This window comes from Aquarana catesbeiana, linkage group LG07, assembly GCF_042186555.1.
Source record: "Aquarana catesbeiana isolate 2022-GZ linkage group LG07, ASM4218655v1, whole genome shotgun sequence".
Lineage (NCBI taxonomy): Eukaryota > Metazoa > Chordata > Amphibia > Anura > Ranidae > Aquarana > Aquarana catesbeiana.
In genome coordinates, this window is record NC_133330.1 from 153,845,621 (window position 1) to 153,866,553 (window position 20,933).

Consider the following 20,933-nt stretch of genomic DNA (forward strand, 5'->3'; position numbering starts at 1 on the left):
CACTGCAATCACTGCCTGATGTGCTGCAGTAAACATTTGAAAATGTTTTCCCAGGGTCCAATCAATATGAAAGATGGCCCTGAGTGCTCACCAGTAGAGTTGGGCGAACGGTTCGGGTAGAGCAAGAGTTACAGCTTATCCCCTAGGTGTTGAGTAGGGTTAAATTCATGACTTTGGTGTGAAGGAGCTTGAGTGGCTTACATAACCCCATCAAACCCGATTTGTGCTCTTGGGCACAGTCATGCTGGAACTGAATGTGGTCTTCCCCCAAACTGCTGCTACAAGCACAATTTTATAAACATGTCTTAGTGTGCTGTAGCATTACCAGCACCCTTTGCTGGAAATGCCTGAACTCAATAATTTGGAGGGGTGTTCACATACTTGTTACCATATAGTGTATATATACAGTACCGTGCAAAAGTTTTAAGCAGCTGTGAAGACATGCGATAAAGTAAGAATGCTTTCAAAATGTATATTTTATTTTTATGAATTTACAAAATGCAAAGAGTGCAAACAGAAAAAAATGCTAAAGCAAATCAATATTTGGTGTGACTACCCTTTGGCTTCAAACCAGCCTGCACAAAGTCAGGGATTTTGCAGGATTTATACCAAGTAGTTGCTAATGATCATCAATTTCACATGTAGGTTGAAACACAGTTATTAAGTGAAACAGAAGCAGCTGTGTAGGAGGCTTAAAACTGGGTGAGGAAAAGCCAAACTCTGCTACTAATGTGTGGCTGTGGAAGACCGTTTCATGTCACAGGTCATGCACCATAGCAAGACTGAGCACAGCGACAAGACACAAGGTAGTTATACTGCATCAGCAAGGTCTCTCACAGGCAAAGATTTCAAAGCAGACTGGGGTTTCAAGATGTGTGGTTCACGCCCTTTTGAAGAAGCACAAAGAAACATGCAACTTTCAGGACCGTAGACACAGTGGTTGGCAAGGAGGCAGTGCAGCAGATGAAAGACACATGATGCTTACTTACTGATGCTTACTTCCCTTCAGCATCAAAAGATGTCCAGCAGTGCCGTCAGCACAGAACTGGCGGAAACCAGTAGGACCCAGGTACATGCATCTACTGTTCGAAGATGTTTGGCCAGAAGTAGTCGTCATGGAACAGTTGCGCACAAAAAAGGCATACCTCCGATGTGCTAACAAGACTAAATCACTCAACTATGTACGAAAACATGGGAACTGTTGTGCAGAAAAATGTCAGCAGGTGCTCTGGACAGATAAGTCAAAATTTGAAGTATTTGGCTGTTGCAGGAGGCAATTTGTTCACTGAAGGGCTGAAGAGTGACATAATAATGAGTGTCTGCAGGCAACAGTGAAGCATGTAAGTTTGGGGCTGCATTTTTGTGACTGAAGTTGGAGATTTGGTCAGGATCAATGGTGTCCTCAATGCTAAGAAATACAGGCAGACACTTGTCCATCATGCCATACCATTAGGGAGGTGCGTGATTCGCTGCAAATTTATGCTGCAGCAGGACAATGACCCCAAATATACAGCTAATGTCATTAAGAAATATCTTCAGCGTAAAGAACAACAAGGAATCCTGGAAGTGATGGTTTGGCCCCCACAGAGTCTGTCTGGGATTACATGAATAGACAGAAGGATTTGAGGCAGCCCACATCCACAGAAGATCCGTGGTTAATCCTCCAAGATTGTAACAACCTACCTACCTTAAAAAAAATACTGTGTGCAAGTGTACCTAAAAGAACTGATGCTGTTTTGAAGGCAAAGAGTGGTCACACCAAATATTGATTTGATTTGGATTTCTGTTCTGTTCATTTACTTTCCATTTTGTTAATTGATCAAAATAAACTATTAACACTTCTATTTCTGCAAGTTTTCTTAATTTACAACATTTTTTCACACCTGTCAAACACTTGCACAGTAGTGCTTCTATATAATTTTTTAGATGCTCATGTGTAAATTACATAAATATACAGTATATCAGATATAATTATCTTGGTGACAGCGTTAAAGTTTTTTAAGTTATTAAACTCTTTTTCTGTACATCCCTTCTGTTTGCAGGTGGCATGATCAGCTTCGATGTTTTCCCTGAAGGATGGGACAAGCGCTGCTGTCTGGATGTTCTTGATGAAGAACAGTTTAGCATTATTCACTTCTTTGGAAATGAGACTTCACCGGTGAGTTTAAGATTTGTTATTTACATGAGGAAACAACTTAAACATACCTATTGGAATACTTAGCTATGAAGCCTTTTTTGTCTTTTCTGTATTCAAATATAATACCTTAAAGAGATCCTGTCACCAACTTAAAACATTGCATGTGAAAGCACAGACCAATCAAGTAGCTTACTTGCAGCATTTTTTTACTTTTATAAACTTTTTTTAATGACTTGCAATGTGCCTCTGAACTTGCTAGAAAATTTGACTATTTCAGTAAGAGTCAATTCCATTGCACAGCCTCTCTCTCTCTTTGCACGTCATAGTTCTTTCCAATTCTGTGGGTGTCCAATTACACTATATGCTGACCTAGCTTCTCTACCCCTTCCCTCACCTTCCTACAAATGCTTTTATGTAGCAGCTGGGTATAGGGGCGAAGTAGAATACTATAGTGTGTCACTTGAGTGACAGCTCTAAGTCTGCAGGGGCTGCCAACATCACTTCCATGATGGGGGTACCTAGCAGCAAAGGAAGGATTTTTCAAGTAATAACATGACTAAAATACATTAAAGAGGAGGTCCACCCCCCCCCCCCCATGAACAATTTAAAGTCAGCAGCTACAAATACTGCAGCTGCTGACTTTTAATATAGCTTCGGATTGGCTGTCGGGTGCAGCGCCGCCATTCCTTGTAAGGGAACCCGGCAGTGAAGCCTATCGGCTTCACAACCGGTTCCCTACTGCACATGCGTGAAGCTCGCTGCACTTTCTAATTGGCCTGGCGGTGGAGGAAAGCCAAACTTCTGATAGATGGTGCCGTGATGCCGTCTCTGGAAGTGGGGAACTGTACCTGTCAAAAACAGGTACCCATTCCACCCTCCCCCTTGAAAGGTGCCAAATGTGGCACCAGAGGGGGAGAGGAGACAGATAAGCGGAAGTTCCACTTTTGAGTGGAACTCCACTTTTAATATACATAGAAGTTAATTTACTAAAACTGGAACGTGCAAAATCTGGTTCAGCTGTGCATGGTAGCCAGTCAACTTCTAACTTCAGCTTGTTCAATTAAGTTTGGACAATGAACAACAAAGGGGGAGGGAAATTGGGACTTTATATGAAACTGCGCCGGGTAAAGGCCGCAAGTTTCCATCCCTATGACACAATATCTAAAAACTCACAAGCAAAAGCCAGTGGGTGAAGGAAGAGGAGGTGAGCATGGTGTGGAATTCTGTAGGTGAGTGGATGAAGTGAGGAAAGGAGTGAAGGAGAGAAGAGTGAGTGAGGCTGGAAGATAACATGTGATCGACCAATAAGTAAAGTGGCATTACCTGTGTGACAGGGTGGTGTGGAGAAGGAACCACCACCGCTATATAGTGTATCTGTAGTGTACCTCGAACGCCGCACCGCCCCAGGTAAACAAGAGCGCCCATATATAGGCGCCGCCGCGGGGAGGTCCGCCAACGTCACGCACGCACGGCCACTTTACTTATTGGTCGATCACATGTTATCTTCCAGCCTCACTCACTCTTCTCTCCTTCACTCCTTTCCTCACTTCATCCACTCACCATCTTCAGTAATATTGCTCATACCCATGTTATTACTCATGTTACCCCTTTTATCTTTGATAACTATACTAATGGTCCTTATGTTGATCCCTGGTTATCATTGTTAACATTTTACCAAGTGTTAAATTGATATTGTCTGATACCATTGTTTGTATGAACATGCAATAAAAGAATTTTATTGACCCACCGTTATGTGTCGGCTTGCAAACCATTGGCTTCATTTAAAGTCCCACCTCCTCTTCCTTCACCCACTGGCTTTTGCTTGTGAGTTTTTAGATAAGTTTGGACAATAAAACCTGGAAGCTGATTGGTTTGCATGCAGAGCTACACCAGATTTTGAACTCTCCAGTTTTAGTAAATCAGCCCCGTATATTCCTATGGAAAGATTGTATTTATAATGACTGGTCTGGTGACAGCATCTTTTTAAGTAGCAATGAATTATGAGTTATATTGGGAAGTGTGGCTTTTATGCAAACAATCTTTATCTTCTGTGAGCACACATTTTCATGTTTTTAATTTATTTTTTTAACAAAGATTAGTCTGTACCTGGAAGTTTTATAGCAATGGGAATTGATTTGTTATTAGAGAGCTTGCAGTATGTTTAAATTATTGTTATAAAATGCTTTACTGAAAAAAAAATTCATTTTCCTGCTTGTTATATCTCCTTCCAGGGGGGTAATGACTATGAAATCTATGCAGACCCTCGTACGGTGGGACATACAGTGACATCCCCTGAGGACACTGTACGGCGGTGTCGGCAACTCTTTTTCCCTGAAAGAGACAACGAAGTTTGATTTTGGAACCCACTATGCAGATGTAATAAAATACCAAGAGCATGGCCAGAATGGTCTAAAATGGGTCATAAAACAGGCTCTGTGTTATCTCACTACCTGAAAGATGTGACCGTTACATAGAGAAGAGCTGGCTATATTACAATCTACAATTCCATTGTATAGTTCAGGATTGGACTCTTATATCCTTTCTGTTACAGTATTCAAGTGCACTAGCTACTTCATTGTTCAACTAAAGTAACTACAGGGCCACAGTCATCAACATTGAAGGTTCTGCCATGGTAACTTATACTCCAGCAGCTTCTAAATATACATGATACGTACATTAGTAGTTGATGATGTGGTGGATGTTCTATAGACTAACCTTATTGTCTGTTCACTGGGGGTCAAAGTTGTTGCTGTTAGTGAAGACAGTCTAATTTGTTGGTGTGACCATTTTTGTATGTAAGAGCTTTACTGTATATAATTAATATGTTTAGCTACACATATCTACTATGTAAATAACAAAAGACATGTTACCATTTTAAATGAAATTCTAGTGGGAGTGTCACATGCTTGGATATTTTGATACAGTTATCACAATGAGCAACACTGCAATAAATGTCAATCACTTTTGTAGTATTACTGCCAATGATTTCTACTAGTTGTGGTTCAAAAATATTTGGAATAATATCGCTATGTAGTCAGATATTTCAAAATAGAGTAATGTACCATGGATTGATGTTTGGTTTATTTCCCAGTAATATACTGAAGAATAAACCACATTACTTAATCCTGAACCAAAACTTTTCTATTTCACATGTGTACTGTTAAGGGAACAGTTCTTGATTTTGTTTCTCATGCGTCAAGTAATCCAGTCCCCCAACAGTCTGTTTTAATAAATGAATGTGGTTCCCAGCAGCGCATTTTACATATAGATGTTTTGGTGCTGGTTCATGACTATATATAGTGTATTTGGGTCCAGGTGTTCAATAATAGACACAAACTTTGTAGACAAAGACCTACTAGACCAGGGATATGCAATTAGTGGACCTCCAGCTGTTGCAGAACTACAAGTCCCATGAGGCTTAGCAAGACTCTGACAGCAACAAGCATAACACCCAGAGGCAGAGGCATTATGGGATTTGTAGTTTTGCAACAGCTGGAGGTCCGCTAATTGCATATCCCTGTACTAGACTATAGCCTTGCATGCACAACGTTTTATAGGCTTGATCAGAGCACCCATTTCTAAAAAGCAAAATACATACTTCTAAATTGGCTTGAATAGCAATTGGGTGACAGTGTATTATCTGGCACCTCATCCCTATTGAATATATGTGAAGCAACAGGGTATTTTTGTGGGATTATAGCGGTGCCATGAATCAGAAAAAAAAACACTTTATATAAGTGTAACTATATATCAGTGTTTTTTTTTATTCATGGCACTGCTATAACCGCATATAAAATACCTTGTTGCTTCACATACTTCTAAATATTTTCAACGTGATCCCTGCCTCTAGGCCCCCAGGTACAGTATTCAGATAAAGTTTGTGAACCCTTTAAATGACTCCTAAAATGTGATCTGATCTTCATCAAAGTCACTGTAATAGATACGGATAGTTTTATCTACAAACATAACATTATGTTTTAAATGTGATATAATTAATAAACATGCGGTTTAAACAATGAAACTCACACTGTCTACGTTCAGGGCAATGCACCTGCATCCACACAGATTTCATATTGGGAGCAGCGTCTGTGTCCATGCATCCCAATAGACATCAATGAGACTGCCTGAACAGGGATTCACAGAACACCGGTTAATCCCTGTGTGGATAAACACGGCCCTAGAACAGGGTACATTGATACCCCCTGTGTGAACAAGACCTCAAGGTTTTTTATCCTAATGCATTCTAGACATTAAGATAAAAAGCCTTCTGTGTGCAGCAGCCCCCCTAATACTTACCTGAGCCCCATTTCTATCCAGCGATGTCCACAAGTGCCTCGGCCATCTGAGACTCTCCCTCCTGATTGGCTGAGACACAGCAGCGTCGCCATTGGCTCCCGTTGCTGTCAATGAAACTCTGTCAATCAGGAGAGGGAGGGGGCAGGGCTGAACCGCAGCTCTGTGTCTAAATGGACACAGGGAGCTGTAGCTCGGTTCAGGTGCCCCCATAGCAAGCTGCTTGCTGTGGGGGCACTCAACAGGAGGGAGGGAGGGGCCAGGAGCTCCAGCCAGGGTCCCAAGAAGAGGAGGATCCGGGCTGCAGTTTGTAAAACCACTGTACAGAGCAGAAAAGTATAACATGTTTGTTATTTTAATGGGAAAAAAAACTAGACTTTACAATCACTTTAAGGTAACTGATGGGAAAAGCATCTAAAACCTTATATTAGGTAACTAAAAGAACGGGTTTGACTAAGCATAACCTCAAAACATGTTGGCCAAACATGTAGCTGCTAATCAGACCAGGCAGTGTTTAAAAGGTATTTTGGCCCATTCCTGTACACAAAGCTGTTTCACTTCTTTTTTTAACAGTATGTTATTAGAACTAAGGTCAGGACTCTAAATCCACTCTGGACCATTATTTTTGTTCTTTTACTTATTTTTGCAACATTTAGACTAAAGATGAAACAACAACTCATTTTGGCGAGAATTTCGGGAGGAAACTTGAGAAAATAGGGTCACTTTTTTTTATTTTATTTTATTCCCTCCATTTACATCTCACCTCTTTAGGCTAGGGTCACATTACTGTAGCTGTGTTCTGCAGAAAAGCAGGCAAAGAAGTCTTTTGTTTAAAATTAAATTTAAACCTTTTGTTTAGAATTGAGCCACACCCAGTTGCATGGTGCTGCAGCACCATGTGGTTTGGCAATGTGTGAAAACGCACCACAAAGAAATAATGACACCGTAGCGCGTCTGCTTAAAGAGCAGCACGTTTTCTTGCCTGTAGGGAAAGTGCAAGATTTTGCACACGTTCCCAACCCACAGTAGTGTAAACCTATCCTTACATCTACCTTCACCAGCACACATGAAACAAAAGCAATTGCTTTTACATTGTTCATTTACATTTTTCATCTTCATTTACATTGTTTGAGCTGGGAAGCCAGCACCTGTAAATAGTTTTTGATACGGTAATATATTTAAATCTAAAAAGAACAATACATTGGAATTTTGATTTTTTTTTTTTTAATCCAAAACTGATAATCTCATTTTTTATTAGTGTGAGTCAAGGGGAAACAATGGTTCTGTCACGCATGCATCAATTTTGAGGAGACCGTTCTTTGGTTCAATAAGAACAGACACACAATTGTTGGTTGAAAGGAATGCAAAGCTGTAAATTCACAATGAACTGGTGATCATGGGGAGATATATAAAAATAGCTGTTATGCGTCTGTGACTGCAGAGACTCATCCTTGTCACCACAGAGTGTTGGGTTCTCAATAGATGGTGCTGGAACATCAGATAATGGAAACTGTCTTTTTTCAGCTGTAGGGTCTCCAACATGAGCATTACAGCAAGCAGGATAAATGAGAAAGGGAGACAAAAACACAAAGGGCTGTTTAGTTGTACACAACAGTCATGACATTTAAATCTTAGCTCATAATGTAGCCATGGGAGATTTATAAAATTTACATGGCTGTTTCATTTTAAAAAGAGGGAGTCAAATTTTGTGCAGTTATGGTATGTGGTGTCTTGTTTACTACATGTGATAAAAAAGTATTTTTTATATGTTTAATGCTGCTAAAACATACATGTATTAATACAATAGGAGACAAAATGCTTTCAATTATGAACTGTGAAAAAAATAAATGATTTCTACTGAGAAATGTAACTATATCTTACTTGATTTGCCTAATAAATTTATATAATTAAAAATGTATTTAAAGTGCTGTTTTCCCAAAAATACTGAAATAATAAAAACGCATAAGCCAAACAAGTCTTATTGCATTTTCATTGATTTATTGCCAACACATAAACATTAAACAAGCTGACACAATTCTCTGGCTTGTAAACACACATAGACATTTTAACTCTTGTAAAAAAGTCTTTGCTACAAGGGAAAGACAAAGAGCATGTATCCTACACATGTGAAGAAGAAACCAGATATAAAATTACTCAACAAATTGAAATTTTAGCAACTCCTGAATGGCTGACAAATATTTCCTATAGTAAATGGATTACTTTTTTTTATGGCTGGTACTCATTTAGAGTCATATTCTTCTATAAAATTAGAATGACTTGTACACTTGATAAAATCGTTATCAAAATTTGCGGAAAAGTAAAAAGAACTGCCAAAAGTTTATTGGTACTTTTTATAGAATATTTTTATTTCAGAAAAGCTTTCCTTTTTCAGGTACCCAGTTATAAACTAGTTTACTATAATTTGTCTCACAGAAAAAATAGCAGTTATTTACAATCGCATTTCTAGGTGGCAGAATTAAGTTTACAGATTAATTTCCCGCAAAACTGCATATAGATTTGTTTTGTGTATAAATATAAGCCACAACTATTTTAGAGAAACTAATCATACAGGAAATAGTGTGGCTAATAAAGACCACATAGCCATATACCAATAACATTTACTTTTGTATAATTTTCCTGGGTTGTACCTGGCCTTCTCTCATAAGGCATTGCCAAGACCCTAATAATCAAACCTTTCACACAGTCGCAAAGAAAAAACTTTTGTTCAAATAGTTTTTTGGTTGTAAGGGCCCCTCACTTTCAGGTTTCTCACCTAGGGGTACTCCCATATCCACCTGCAGTCTTTTGGGATACCCATGGAGGCTTCAGGGCATTTTTGGAAATGCACATGCGCTGTGTCATCAGGGGGCAAGCTGCCAGAACCAGGAGTAGACAGCTGGCTCCTGCTGACGTCAAAGGGGAAGATGGTGGCAAGAGACTTGGTATGCAGCAGTATAGTGGTGGATCATTACAGATGCCGCTGAAATTGTTGAGTGTGCGTGTGTTTTTGTGGATGACACAGGAAACCAAGTTCTCCAATTATCAAACATTTTTCATTTGACCAAGCCATTATTTCTAGGAATCTCTTGCTGTAAAATAGAGGATGGGAGAGTGGTCAGGCCCAAAGGAAACAGGCTTGAACAGCTTTTTTCGATCAGCAATCCATATGCGCAGTAATATTACAGGATCCTGTGTGGTTTATTACTTGTTCCTATACTGCTGTTCTTTAGTATCATCATCATCGACATCTTTTTTTTTTTTTTTTTTTTTAGCACTATAGAGATATGTAATAAATGTTTTTATAGTTCTTTGATAGTCGGTATCAATAGAAATGCTATGTGAATGTACTGTAGCAGTCAGATAAACTCATGTTGATTTACTAAAGGCAAATAGACGGTTTACTGTGGTAGGGAATTTTCCCTTTGTTTAGTGAATCTGGTAAAAATATTTTTAAAAGGAATATCTGTTCACATGCAAGGATGATTCACATGATTGGATGATGGAAGTCAGGAGAGCTTTACCCCATTCACTAAGCTAAATGAAAATTCCCTTGAAAAGTAAAAATGCCTTTTTGAAGTGAACAGTTTATTAAGCCTCTAGCAAATCCACTCCGAGATGTGAAAGATCACTGAGAAAAGTTCTGGCAAAGCAGTGAGTTTCCTGTAAGAATTACACCAACAGGATCTGTAGTATAACTTTATTTATATTGCACATTGAAAAGAAACAAAGATCGCATGGACCATAAGATAAGAGTTTAGATGTAAGCATACAGTTGCGGATTTAGGACTAGCTGTACTTGGGTTGGTTATTAAATGGACAAAAGTTTAACAATTTGTTCCAGTGACTTACACTAAATAAAATATATTATTTTCTCCCCACTTTTAAAACCACAAGCAGTATATACAGTTCCATATATTTTTCAGTTAGATAAAATGACAGACATTTCAGGCTTTAAAGATTTACCTGGAATTGCAATCTATATATATTTAGCATTCACTGCAATACACCTAGTGGAGCACTCCAGTATTGTATGGCTGATTTGGATACTCTACAATGAAGCCTTCTGATTTAAATCAGTTACATGGGAACAAAGGTCAAAATGTTGGCAACTCCACTATGATACTTCAAAGTGGGGCAAGAAGCAGATATCAGACAGTCCATTAAATTGTAAATCCCATTTTGAATTCCCTAAAGGTTTTTAAAATGGTTAGCTCTCATTACATTCATGAGTCTGCATGTATTGTTTTCAGCAGTGTTCAGGTCAGTGCTTAAAGGCATTTTATTTTTATTAAAATATTAAAACATTAGTGCTTGGGCAGACCTGACCAATTTGCCTAGAAGTCACAATTGCAGCATAGATGCTTTGGGTAATAAAGACGCTTACTGTGGGCTGTCTCTGGCACTTTGGAAAGAAATGTATTGATGCAAGTACAAGTGAGCATCCTTACCACCCCAATCCTAAAACCATTGAAGCCATGACCCTGTTGATCACAATTTCAACACAGTAGACAGAAAGGTCTAACTAACGCTTTGACTTTAGGTATTTTTTATTTTGCATATAGAGTTTTAAGATCATTCTTACATATTTGTGAGTACATTATTATAAAGATTCTCAACCATGTCACTACTTCATGATTAATTATTAAGCTGCCTAAAGTCTGACTCCAGACCGTTTTTATTTTTTATGTTAAGATAAGGGGTGTTTTACCATACTTTGTATTTCCATTAGAAATGTTCCCAATAAAATCTATTAGTTAACCTGCAATGTGTTGGTGTGAGTTTGACATGCTTTTTAGAAAAATTTCATGTCAGTTAACTTAAAAGGCAAAATGTAAGCCTAATCAAAAATGCTGCATGCAAGACTATTTCTCAGCCCTCTGCATTCAAACACATTGGTATAAAGAGCTCCTCAGGTCCATGCAAAATGCATGACCAATGTCTGGCGTAAACCAGTCCTAACACAAGTAGTACAGTATGGTTCACTAAACATCTACAAATGACAGTAATAACACCACTATATGAAATACAGGAAATCTAACTGCAAAAAGAAAATCTGACTGAAACAGGCAGTGAATGAATGCTAAACTGGCAGTAATATATTAGTTTGAAATGTCTAGCCTGCTATGAAATCTTTACCAGCAAAATTCTAATTCCTTACCAGAACATTGTAAGTATTAACAAGTATATATATCTCTAGCTGTATTTCAAATGTAATTAAAGGCAACATTGTATTAAAATATGTATTTGAAATAGCAAATGTCTCTGTTTGTAGCTTTTGTGCTTCCTAGAAAAAAAAAGCTTATCTATTGCATACCACCTATATTGTAGCGAAAACCAAGCATATCTTACATTTTATCATAAAGCAAAGTAACTTTAACTAAAAATCTTATAAACTGATATTAGCCTTTTTAGTTTCCTGATTTGATCATGCTGCAGTAGAACCGTGACAGTGTTCTTCTTTAAGGCTGGGTTCACACTGGAGAAAGCAGCGCCTCACAGCAGGAGTCCGGTACGCCTCCATTCACTGTTTCAGGTTTAATCTCAGCCAGAATTTTTGGCTGAAATGGGCCAAAATACACACAGGGCTCCTGTGTAATTCTCAATGGAGCTGCTGCGGAGATATGTGAACCGGCTCCATAGAGGTCACAATCTCCCTTGCTATGCAAATTGGATGCAGGGTAACCCCCATCCAATTCGCAATAGTGTGAACCCAGCCTTAATGTCTACAGCACAAGGCCCTCCACTGACGTACAGATGGGTAAAGGAGGAGTTTAGACCCCCTTTATATAAGACAGCAGGAAAGGTTATCATTTCAGGTGCAGACTAAGTTAAACATCACTCCAGTGTAGATCAGAATGAAACATTTTTAAAATGTAGAGATTTGTTTTTTTTCCTTAGATTTTTGCAACCAATTCTCCTGTATGCTTAGAACCTGTGAGAGATTTTTGCATAAACGTTTAATGTCTTTGTATACATGTGATAAGACATGCACTGCACTCTGTCACTCTGGATCTGTGTGTGCTCAGTACCCTCCAACCATCCAAGATTCTGCTGCACCAATCTGTGGATCCAAGCCACTTCTCAGAGCAAAGTGCTGGCTGGAATGCTTGCTTCAGCACTAACTCCATCTCTCTGCAGACGGTGTGCAGTAGAGTGATCTGCCACCTAACAAAGAACAGCAATGTGACTAACAGACTTTAGTGCAAAGTAAAGCCTAGTACACATGGGCCGAATGTAGGATGACATCGGCCAATTCAATAAAAATTGTCCGACATTCGGCCTGTGTCAAACAAGCATGCTGGAAAACCATCAGCCCACAGGTTCCTGATTAGCGCTCTCGGCCATAGGCTGAGAGCACTGACCGGAGTGGTGTGTACTTGGCGGGGGGCCGTCCCCCTGTCAGAAGACAATAGAACAGCAGGGGAGATTGCTGTACTAACATCAGCTTTGTCGCTGGGTTGAACGAAAAAAAAAACTAGTGTGTACTTAACTTTATTAGTGTTGTCCACTGATACCAGTGTTTACCTGCCCCCCCCCACACTATTCTTTTCCCCCACCCTCTGCTAGGCCCTATTGTACTCCCCCTACCCCCTGCTGGACACTATTGTTTTCCCCATTCACGACGCCCCGCTGACACACATTACACTGTTGTTTGCCCCCCCCATACACACACATACTGACTACATTCCTTTTTCTTTCTGCAACTTACACTGGGGCATTTTTCCCTCCCATTGACCAGCAACATAATGGGCCCTATAATACATATTTCTTATTGCTGCACTCTGTAGATTATGTTGTAACCTTACATTGTCGTGATTGTTACACTCAATGCGCTATATATACATAGACCCGACTCCTGCACTCTGTACTCTGTACCCTATGTTGTGAATTACAGAGTTCTGACCAAAGTGTTTATTTTCCTAACTGTTGCTCATTGCTGTGTAGTTTGCAACTTTTTAAAATCAATTTCTTTTTTAACCACTTGAGCTCAGGAAGGTCCTGCCCTCTTCATGGCCTGGCCATTTTTTGCTATTCGGCACAGTGCTACTTTAACTGGTAATTGCGCGTTCATGCAACGCTGTTCCCAAACCAAATCTGGATCCTTTTTTTTTTTTCACACAAATAGAGCTTTCTTTTGGTGGTATTTGATCACCACAGGTTTTTTTTTTATGGTTTGTAAATTTAGAGCAAAATGTATTCTACATTTTTTTGGTAAATCACAATAAGTGTATATTGATTGGTCTGCATGAAAGTTATAGTGTCTACAAACTATGGTATAGATATTGGAATTTTTATTTTATGTATTTATTTTTTTACCAGTAATGGCCGTAATCAGCGACATATAGTGGGAATGTGATAGTGCGGTGGGAAATCTGACACTAACTTACACTTTTTGGGAACTAACTGCCACTGACATCTCCAGTGACACTGATACAGTGATCAATGCTAATATTAAAAACACTGTCACTATACTAATGACACTGGCTGGGAAGGGGTTAACATCATCGGGCAATCAAAGGGTTAAACAACACAGGGCTCTCTTCTGTCATTCGCTCAGCCAATCAGCAGGTGCAAAAAGAAAGCAGCAACGTACAGGTACGTGATTGTGCCTGTACAAGCTGACCTGATGTAGTAAATGTACTGTGGCGGGTCAGCAAATGGTTAAAATAGGCTTAGACAAAGCCTTATTTACTAAAGCTGGAGAGTGTAAAATCAGACTCACTTCTGCATTAAAAAAAAAAAAAAAAATCTGCTTCTAATCTCAGCTTGTTCAATTAGACTTTGAAAATAAAACCTGGAAGCTAATTGGTTTCTATGCAAAGGTGAGCCTGATTTTGCACCCTCCAGTTTTAGTAAATAAACCCAACTGTTAGCTCTCTTTGTGTATTCAGTTTGTTTATTTTTATTGATTATTTTGGTTTATGCAAGTAAAACTCTCATTCATAGCATAGTAATTATGAAGTATCTTGGGGGAACAGGAACTGCAGACTGTGTATACCATGTGTAGGCTTAGAATCTAACCACGCTCCTTTAGGCCACGCTCAATATTCAATGCAATCTAGCCTTGCCCATTTTTGCCAAGGAATGCCACACGTCTTCTCTATCCCAGGGTGTTCCTCATTCTCAAGTTTGGAGGTATGCTGTATGAAATGTTAAAACGCCTCTGTTCTAACTGATTGTTCAGAGTTTCAGATAGCTTCTTCAGTTGCCATGTAACAGCTCAGCTTGTAGGAGTGAAGTTGTGACCCATAGAGGTCAAGCCCCAATCTTCTCTGGGGGCTTTTTGTGCAGCATAATATGGCTAGAGCAGAATAGCACCTAAGGCTTCATCACAGAGTGGTAAATACATGACCCATAGGCCCAGGAACAATGGCACTATCTTTGTAACCGCTACTGTTTGTACCTATAATTTGTCCTGTGATACAAGCTATAGTTCGTATCAGTAATTTGAATGCAAGCTCTTGTGCCATTACCTGTCTTCGCTTTACTACAACATTAATTATAGCTACCCAGTACAATAATGCAGTGCATTTTGCCATCATGTTCTGAAACACCCATATACAAAAAAGATCTAATTCAATAGAGGTCACAAAGCCATTGTAACTATGAAACCTAGTTTAGAAATGTTTACATTAGCTGTACATTTAAGCTTAGTAGTTGTTTTCTACACCTAACTAACATGCCCTTGCTAAATGTTCACTTTTGTCAGGTCTTCCCTTGCAAATTTATTTGCTTTCACATCCGTATACTTTCCAAGTCCCAGTTTCCAAAGCAGCTACATACATTGATTATTGCGGCTCAACTAGTTTCAACACATCTGTGGAGTGGTTAAAACAAACATTTCTGGCAGCTACAAGGCATAGAATAAAATGAAAAAAAAAAAAACACCAAAAAGATTACTAACAATCTTCAGCTGCTAATTCTTCCATGAAGATCTAGACTGAAGACAGCATTCCATAAAGATTGGCTTTCTCAGCATTCCATAAAGATTGGCTTTCTCATGTAGAAGAGTCATGGAGTACAACGTTACTCACATTACTTTTATTGTATTTACAGCAAGCAAGGTGAAGTATAAATAACTACACTGGCAGGCACTGATTGCATCAGAAAGAACAAAGAGCAAAATTGCACAGTGCACCTCCCATAGCAGGCAATCAGAATCTTTTACTGGGCTAACTTTAGTTAAGTGATTTCTAAGCAGTTGCTGTGAGTAACTTAAAATCTCTAACACACTAAGCTATGCTCTCAAGAAGCAAATACCTTTTTATTATAGGTTTTGTACTGATTTTTTTATGTTGCAAAACAGTGTTTAGTGTTTCTATGATACACAATTCATACAGGTATAAAATTAGAGAAGAATTAGGACTGTAATCATACCGTGCACACACAAAGAAAATCCAACCATCTAACTGCCATTAGGAGGTAAACCTACCAGGCCTCATGCTGAAATGAACTGTTTAAAGATGGGCATATATATCTCTGAGTATAAAAGAGATGAACCCTGAAGTAACTGGTGTGCCAAGCCATGCCACAATCCCCAGCCAAAGATGACACTAGCACCATGTTCGGCACTTTCTTCCTTTCCTTATCTACAGGGAGCCCTGTTTGCCACAACAAGCACCTCCAATGGACAAAAGAACAAATGTATGTGCTTTAGTTAGGCCAGAGGTGGCCCGATTGTTGAAAGTGATGCTAGACTTGGGAGCATTACTTAACTATTAACTATTGAATGGTTTATGACTACCTTAAGGCCATGGCAGCCAGAGTTAAACTTATTCATATTACAAGTCAAAACAAGCACATAAACGTTTTCATTGCTTGTGTTTCTTCAGCAATACAGAAGGAATGCTGTATTTTTATCAATGAGGGTAATATACAGTTCAGTCTGACTAATGTAAAGTCAGAGCAGTGATATAGATGGGGCTAATGGACAATAGCATACTGTTCAATATTACAAATGATCACCAATACTTAAAATCTGTCATAAAATGCCTAACAGGCTGTTTTCTACCCTGCACAAAATGTGAAGTTCAAGGAAAAAGACTTCAAGCACATACTCTTACTTTACTCTGTGAAATACTTTTCTATCACCTCCTATCTTTCTGTAACCCATGCCTTTAATTCCCCTATATACCAACCTCTTGTATCAAAACATGCAAGTCCCTGGTAATTTCCAGACAAATGAGTGACCAAAGTCTGCCTTATCTTGCTCTCAATTAAAATTGCAAAAACTGCTAAACAACTACTTGTTTATATATTGGGACCAACGATAATGCTACTGGTGTCTGAAAGTTGAAAGGTCTAGAAACATTTTCACATGCTGCTTTCTAAACTCAATAACAATACCCAGCAAAAGTTTACTTATACAATATAAAAGACTTCAGCATATTCTAAAATGTTTTACAGCAATTACTGATCCATTGATATATTTTTTTAACATACACTTATACATCGGAATACATGTATTAAATTGCAGTATGTGTTGATATGACCTTTATTTACCCTTGTTTTTATACTCAAATTTCAACTGACTCAAATGGCAAATTGTAGGTCAACGAACCCAAAGTACAGCATTCAGGGCACTTTTTAAACAAACTTTCAGGTCTTAAGGCCAGGCCTTATATTAGAAGTCATATGCAACATTACATACATGATAATATCCCTGTAGTACTCCACTATGGCAGACATGAAAGTAATTACTGGATCTCCACTGTTTGTCACATCAGAAATATCTGGAAACATGTCTGGTGAATGTCCCTCCCAGGGAAGCCCTATTTTACTATGTGCCATGGTGGGTGCAAAAGACCCTTCCAAAATAGCATTCATATTGGGAAAGTATATGAAATGGCTTTCCTACCACATTGTATGGCACATAACTTTAGCAATACGTGCTACAATTTTTTATTGAAATATGACAAGTGAGAAAAAGCAATCAGCATGAAACCCAAGCAGGCAAACAAAGAACAATCTAGATGTTTCCCTGATGAGAATCAAACTCAAATCCCACTGCTGCCATCCCAACCAGTAAGCCACATTGCTGCACCGTGCAAGAATTTACATGAATATCAATCAGAACATGTCAATCAGAAAACATTTTTTTTTAGAACACCCTGTCTGGGATCAAAACTCACATTCTACAAGTACAAAAAAAAAATCAATATTCAGGTAATTTAAGTGTGAACATTTGCAATGAATTAGTAAAACCAAGTAAGTAAATGTGTAACTATTTCACAACAGAATACAGTATTGTTTTATCTACGTTGGTTGGTATATTTTCCATTCTTGGTGACAACAAGATTTCTTTGCAGAAAACAATATCTAAATATCTCTGACCATGAAGATTGATCAGAGGGAAACAGTTATAAGAAACTCTATCAATTTAAAGTGCTGTATTACATCTAACAAAGGATCATCACGCACAGATCAATAATATAATGGGAATAAGTTGTTTCACAATTGCACTGTGGTGTTACAGGTACTAAAGACACTTCATAACCAAAGGATAATATGGGTAAATAACTTTAACTGAAAAAAAAACAAAACAAAAAAAAAAATATTTTTTTTTTTGCGTTCAATACAAAACAGTGTACTAAAATACAAGATTTAAGGCACACGCACATATACTGTGTGTGTATATATATATATATATATATATATATATATATATATATATATATATATATATATATATATATATATATATTATACACACACACACACATATAAAAACAAAAATAGTTCACAATAATATACTAACATTTGAAATCTGGAAGCAGGCTGTGGATATTTATGTTATATATCCTTCTCCACCTATGTTATCACTATGTGTGAAGACTGAAGATTAATCACTGTGGTGCGGTTATTGATTGAATAAAGATACTCAAAATGCTTCATTAGAAAACTGTATGGTAGAAATATCAATGCAGCATTGATTTTTCAGTGATACAAAATATAGAAATGCAGCTAATTTGTAATGCTTTACAACCTAAAGTCCTGCAAACTCCAAGCTGGATATTGTAAAACAGAGGCCCGACAAGAATTGTACACCAAAACCTCTATACATTTTTGTGAAGAAGATCATCAGTAAAGACACATTAGCCCATTTACAAGAAAAAAAAAGCACAGCTGAGAATTTCTCATTGTTGTTACAATTCATTGTTATCTGCTGATCTCGGGGTGGTCCCAATAACACAATAGTTGTGATCCAGCTGGGTTGTGTTGGCTTTAGTACAAGGGACAGATTAATATTTCACCCCAGATCTTAGGGACAGCTTGAACCATATCGGTCTTCTACAAATAAAATAAAAAATCCCAGTCTGAATACTGGCTCAATCTTTCCAGAAGATCTGGAATCATTAATGGAGGTGTAGATAGTGGGCAATATGGCAGTTGTACTGTTTGTCTCTTTTTGGTCCCCACCGCTTATGGAAAGCTTTGACAGTCTAGGAGCTAATAATCTGTCCTGACCATGTCTCATGCTTTGTGTGTGGAGACAGGTGAGTGAGAATGACTTCCACAGCTTGAAATTTCTGATTCTTGGGTGGAATCGGGCACATCTTGTATGTTACCTCATCTCCTTCAACTGGCACATATTCTCCCTCAATGCTGCAACACAGTAAAACATGAAATCAGAAACATATTGAATTCACTATCAGCTTAGGGAACAAAACGTGAATTTTGTACAGAGACAAAAGAAAGAACTGAAGTGGCACTAGCCACGAATGTCATTTTCGAGAAACAGCATATTGTATGTTTACCCATCAATGACAAACTTCACTCTTGCTATCTCTGTGCAAGTCTATGGAGAACCTTTTTTTGTTAATTCCAAAGAGTTTTTATTAGTATTGAAATGGGCATAAAGTAACCACATCAATTCTGACAAAAATTTGCACCTACTGTATACATGCTGCTGAACTGGCCAATTTCAATCCATCTATGGCCAGCGTAATCCTCTATGAATCTATGACCAGACAGGTCCACCCCACAAATTTAAAGTGATTGTATAGACAGAAGGTTTTTTCATCTTAATGCATATTATATGCATTAAGATAAAAAAACTTCTGTGTGCAGCAGCCCCCTTAGCCCCCCTAATACTTACCTGAGCCCCATCTTCCAGTGATGTTGCACGAGAGACTCGGCTGTCCGGGACTCCCCTCTTCATTGGCTGAGACAGCAGTGAGCCAATGAGGAGAGAAAGGGGAATCAGCACTGATGGATAGAAATAAACTCCAGGAACAAGTGTATTGACATATTCATGTTAAACAACTAACATGAATTCCAAAGAAATCAAGGAACATGGCCTTTTTTTCACATAATGTTTTTATAAACCAATCCAATAAAAATATTGTAAATATGGGAATATGATATTGTGTTGATATTGCATAGACATGCATAAGACAATGGGGGTTATTTACAAAAGGCAAACCCACTTTGCACTACAAGTGCAAACAACTACAAGTGCAAAGTGCATTGAAATTGCACTGAAAGTGCACTTTGAAGTGCAGTTGCTGTAAATCTAAAGGGTAGATCTGAAATGAGGGGAATCTCTGCTGATTTTATCATCCAATCATGTGCAAGCTAAAATGCTGTTTTTTTATTTTCCTTGCATGTCTCCCTCTGATTTACAGCGACTGCACTTCCAAGTGCACTTTCAGTGCAATTTCAATGCACTTTGCACTTGTAGTTTGCACTTGTAGTGCAAAGTGGATTTGCCTTTAGTAAATAACCCCCAATGTGTTTCACTTTGACTGTGATGCACCATAAGAGTGTCAAATTTTTTTATATCCCTTCCAAACATGTTTAAACTCAATAAAATCTTAGAAAAAAAAGGAATATGTACACAGAGGGGAAAATTACTGTGGGAGCATTTTTATATGGTACATTGAAGAAATTACATAAATAATTACCAGTATGGTTAATAGTATAAGTTTATAAGTTTAACAGATCAGTACTAGTATAGAAAGTAACAAAGCCAGGATTCATACATAAAATACAAGGATAGATCTAGAGAAAATTAATGAAGCATATTCTATATACATGGTTAATAAGTACCAGAATACACGGGGTTTAGCAGCAGTAGCCAAATATAGTAAAGTGCTCTGTGCAAAAAAAAAAAACAACAACAGGTAACAAACTGGTTAAAAAAACTTAAAGCAGAATTAAACTCTGCAAAAGACTTAATAAAAAAGGGCCCTGCAGTGTTATTCCATAATGTGCTAGTATGCACCACATACTAGCACATTTTGACACACTTACCTCCCTCCAGCACTGCATGGTCAGTATGAGGGCGCTTCCATCTTCTCCCATCCTCCTTCCTGATTCATGCTGTTTGGCCTATTCAATGGCCTAGCCGTGATGACATCATTCTCGCGCTTGCGCACAGGAGTCACTTCATCAAGGCAAACAGCAGGTACTGTAAATGTATTCTGAGCTGTGCATGTGTGGCTCAGTGCACATTACCGCTCACAGGCAGGGGGGAAACATTTATGACAGAAGAGACCAT

The 20,933-nt window shown here is 38.3% G+C and overlaps 2 protein-coding genes across 8 annotated transcripts in view; one reads left to right on the plus strand and one right to left on the minus strand.

Moving 5' to 3' along the window:
- PMM1 (phosphomannomutase 1) overlaps positions 1 to 7,764 on the plus strand; it is a 173,618-nt gene extending 165,854 nt beyond the window's left edge. For all 4 annotated transcript variants that reach the window (XM_073592739.1, XM_073592740.1, XM_073592741.1 and 1 more), the window contains 2 exons: positions 2,043 to 2,158; positions 4,369 to 7,764. In XM_073592739.1, the coding sequence (XP_073448840.1) occupies positions 2,043 to 2,158; positions 4,369 to 4,491 (239 nt within the window). In that variant the 3' untranslated portion in view covers positions 4,492 to 7,764. The remainder of the gene's footprint in view (positions 1 to 2,042; positions 2,159 to 4,368) is intronic.
- A 642-nt stretch (positions 7,765 to 8,406) lies between these two features.
- The window catches only part of CSDC2 (cold shock domain containing C2), a 71,342-nt gene continuing 58,815 nt past the window's right edge, over positions 8,407 to 20,933 (minus strand). For all 4 annotated transcript variants that reach the window (XM_073592746.1, XM_073592744.1, XM_073592743.1 and 1 more), the window contains one exon: positions 8,407 to 19,036. In XM_073592746.1, coding sequence (XP_073448847.1) covers positions 18,874 to 19,036 — 163 coding nt within the window. In that variant the 3' untranslated portion in view covers positions 8,407 to 18,873. The remainder of the gene's footprint in view (positions 19,037 to 20,933) is intronic.